The 3911-nt window shown below is 36.7% G+C and overlaps 1 protein-coding gene across 1 annotated transcript; it reads right to left on the reverse strand.

Annotated features, from left to right (window-relative positions):
• Positions 1-418: 418 nt before the first annotated feature.
• LOC150037109 (uncharacterized) lies at positions 419-2383 on the reverse strand. The gene is made up of 4 exons (XM_090311879.1): positions 1563-2383; positions 1398-1481; positions 912-1307; positions 419-833 (listed from the first exon to the last, which is right to left on the reverse strand). The coding sequence occupies exons 1-4, from the start codon at positions 1622-1624 to the stop codon at positions 419-421; spliced, it is 957 nt and encodes a 318-aa protein (XP_090168005.1). The 5' UTR covers positions 1625-2383.
• Between the last annotated feature and the right edge of the window lie 1528 nt (positions 2384-3911).

Genomic DNA, 3911 nt, shown 5'->3' on the forward strand with positions numbered 1-3911 from the left:
TAATTACAACATGCCAATTTATCATTTTTCACCTGTAATTACATCTTCCTCCTTAAGTACCGCTGATCCCTTTAATGAACAATACAACATAGTCCTACTATGTGTGAACACATCTCAGGCCATGAGAAGGTGTGTGGCGCCACATCATTCAAGCCCTAGAATCAGCCCTTAAAAGAGCTATCTATCTACTTACCTCTAACTCGGGGAAGGAGTGAATTCCATCTTGTGTAGCTGAGTTCCCAGCTCTCAAATCAGACGAATCCTCAAAATGGTAGGTTTGAGTCGACGTTCTTGCCACTCGCACCCATGCAAATCAAAGAACCGCCCTCAATGGCAGGAGTTCCCAACTCACTCAGATTGAGGTCATGTTACCTATAGGTTTGAGTTGTCAATTTCAAACTAGTTGTCGTCGTCGACTTCAAACTTGAGGTTGCTCGGGTTCTTCTTGATGTTGCTCTAGTGCCTCTATAGGTGCTTCATAATATAAATATTCATTATGCTCTCCACGTCCCCGGCCATGTCCATGCACGTATGCAGATGAAGGACCAGCCTCTGAGTCATAATATCTTGAACCAAATGCTGGCATCATCATCATCGGATTAACATAATCAGTTTGACTCTGCGTCTGCATCATAGTGGGCAACTCTTCCACATTATGGGCAACCTCATCCTCTTCCTGAACAGGTCCTCTACATCTAGGAGCTAGTGGAGAAACAATAGGTATATCGTACATATAATGTATTTCCTCCATATAGTTTTGTTTGTCACTACATATAGCAAGAACCTGGTTCGGATCATTCACAACCTCACGGAGTCTACTGTTGTTCGATCTTTGTGAATTACAAAAAAATTAGATAATATGTAAAATAAATTTAAATTAAAAATAATTAGATAATACTCATTCATTTACCAGATGACCTACAGCTGCTCCCGGACGAGTGACGTAGCGCCTTGTGATATTATTATACCAATGAATATATTCTTGAGTGACATCCCTATCAAATTGTTCAAGAGAAACCTCCACTACAATAAACCTTCCACGATAGTGCCATAACACTATCAAATGTGCAACTTTTTTAGACCAATCTTCAGTTCTTAAGTCAATATCATACGGTACGGGTTCAGTATTACAAGGCGATGGGACATCCTGCTGAAAATCGAATTGTCTCATCACTTTGTCAGGAAGATACCACTCACCAATGTGAAAACATATGAGAGGATTCATTGTCCGCCATATGTTTTGACTATTTGTACAAAAATTAGGCAAAGTATACATAATAATTTTGTACGGCTCCCAAATAACTTGAAACAAAAAATATTATATTAGAGAATATTAAAGACAAATACAATAAAAATGTGTATAAAATAATCAATTAGATTCAGTGTAATGTACCTGGTCAGGTTGAAGCAGATCAAACATGTATCTATATTGGCTGACTACATGTGTGGCTGTCCTAGTCACACAAAATTTGTCTCTCCACCTAAATTTTTAAATTGATAATTTAGAATCTAAATTAACTAGATCAGTGATATAAAAATTAAATTGAATTAAAACAACATACTGAGAACCGTAGGCTTGTCCAACTAACTGAGCGTCATTAACATGTTGTAGCTGTGGAACCATTGTTGGAAATCGCTCCCAAGCCCATAGTTGCAAAAGTATGAGAGGCCCAGCTATCTCTCGAACCTCAGGTCTTGTTGCTTTGCATAGTTATCTATACAACCATGCCAAACATGCTCCACCCCACAAATACCGCACCACATCATGGAGGTTAGCTAATAGTGGCAGGAACATCAAGTGAACAAAATGATTTGATTTATCTGAAAACAGATTTCCATCCATCATTTGTAGTATATATGCTCGAGCATAACTTATGACGGTTTCCTCGTCTACATCATCTGTGAGCTCATAAAATTGTGTTCCTAACCATATCAAACTTAACCTCGATCCTTTAATCTTGTCGGCAGGTGGGGCCGCACCGAGGTACAATTGACAAACTTGTGACCAGTCATCGTACATCACTCCGATGACTGGCTCACCGTCAACAGGTAACCCTAACAACACTACTATGTCTTGTAGAGTGATAATGCACTCTCCAACAGACATATGAAATGTATGCGTCTCGGGCCTCCATCTCTCGACCAAGCCTGTGATCAGATGCTAGTCCAACTAAATAAATCCGAATCTGGCAACCCCATAGAATCCAAATGTGTGCAATAGCGGTAGTATTCGAGGGTGGAGCGGGATATTGTGCTGGAGAACTGCCTCTCGACGCCTGCAAGATATTTCTCCAGTAGTACGATCTCGTCATACAACAGATGATCGACGAATGGACTGGTCGTACAAAACATCGGGATCAACAGATCCCGGGTTTAAAGCCATGATCTGAAAGAAAAAAAAATATTTATTTCTCAATTAAAAAATAATTTGTTTCTCAATTAGAAAAAATAATGCACAACTTAATTAAAAAGTAATGTACAATTTAATTAAAAGAATAATGTACAACTTTATAATAAAAAAATTTGAATATACAATAAAAGTATCTACACTTAATTAAATAAACATGATAAAAGAAGTATTTATTTCTCAATTAAAAGAATAATGTATAACTTTATCGATTACAATAAAAAAATTGAATATACAATAAATTATAATAAAAAAAATTGAATATACAATAAAATGAATATATAATAAAAAAATATTTATTTTTCAATCCCTAACTATCTAGAGCCTGTCTTAGTAATGAAGGACAGTTCCTTCGATTATGGCCTAACTTATTACAAAATCCACATCGTTGTCGAGTGACTGGTTCTATCCAATCCATCTCGTTGTGATAACGCGAACTTTTCGGTCTACCAGGTTTTCTCAACAACGATGGATCAGGATGTAAGACGGGCATATTAGGGTGCGTGATCCAGTAATCTTCATACGGTATAAGTTAAAATTGAGGAGAGTAACATTCAGCATATGTTGACAATTTATAGTAGTCCTCAATAAAATCTTCGTAGTTCATGTTAAAATGTGAGCAAACGGCCATAAAATTCGAGCATGGAATGCTGAATGCTTGCCACTTGTTACATGAACAGTACCGCTCGGACCTGTTTAGTCTCAATATTTGAACGTTTCCTCCTTTGGCATTGAGACTATGACGTCCGGTCTTCACATGAAACACACCTTCATACCAATCGTATGATTGTACTTCATGTTTACTAGATCTTGTAGCCCATTTATTTATTTTCTCGTGTGCATGTCTGGATTTTTACTCCACTTAGTATTATAAAATATGTTTGAAATAAATTGTTAATAACATATATATAAAAAAAATAATAATAATATCGGGTGTATTTATCTTGACGCTCCAATGCATCCTTTATTTCTTCTCTTCTTTTCTCGAAATAGTTCACGCATTTGAAGAATGTTATTTGAGCAAGAGCATTTATAAGCAACATTCGAGCTCCTTTGAGGACTCTATTTATGCACTCTGATAGATTTGTCATCATCCACCCATATCTGAATCCTCTATCATGTGCTTGAGTCCATTGCTCTAAACCAATGTTGTCAAAAAAACTCAAACAGCTCCGATTTATTTGTTTGATATCTTCAATTGTTTGATTGAACTTTTGAATTTGAAACTGACACACGACACGATAAAAATAATTTTTCAATGAATTAAATTTATACTTTTTATTGAAGTTGCTGACGATATGTCATAAGCAGAAACGATAGTGACATTTCGGTCTCGTCCAACCATTTGTTGGATTGTTCACTACTGCAATTATACCAGCATGTCGATCTGAAATTAAACACACCTCTTCATGTGTTACAATTTCTCTCAGGTATTTCAGGAGCCATCCCCATGAGTCTGTAGACTCTTCATCAGTAACGGCAAACGCAAGTGGAAGAAGATGGC

This window comes from Benincasa hispida, chromosome 3 (assembly GCF_027475165.1).
Source record: "Benincasa hispida cultivar pf3 chromosome 3, pf3_genome.v1.1, whole genome shotgun sequence".
In the NCBI taxonomy this organism is placed as follows: domain Eukaryota; kingdom Viridiplantae; phylum Streptophyta; class Magnoliopsida; order Cucurbitales; family Cucurbitaceae; genus Benincasa; species Benincasa hispida.

Coding starts and splice junctions, on each gene's coding strand:
- LOC150037109 (XM_090311879.1), bottom strand. CDS start 1,624: ATGGTTCCACAGCTACAACATGTTAATGACGCTCAGTTAGTTGGACAA. Junction 1,482..1,562: donor GGACAAGCCTACGGTTCTCA/GTATGTTGTTTT, acceptor TTAAAAATTTAG/GTGGAGAGACAAATTTTGTG. Junction 1,308..1,397: donor TTTGATCTGCTTCAACCTGA/CCAGGTACATTA, acceptor ATATTTTTTGTT/TCAAGTTATTTGGGAGCCGT.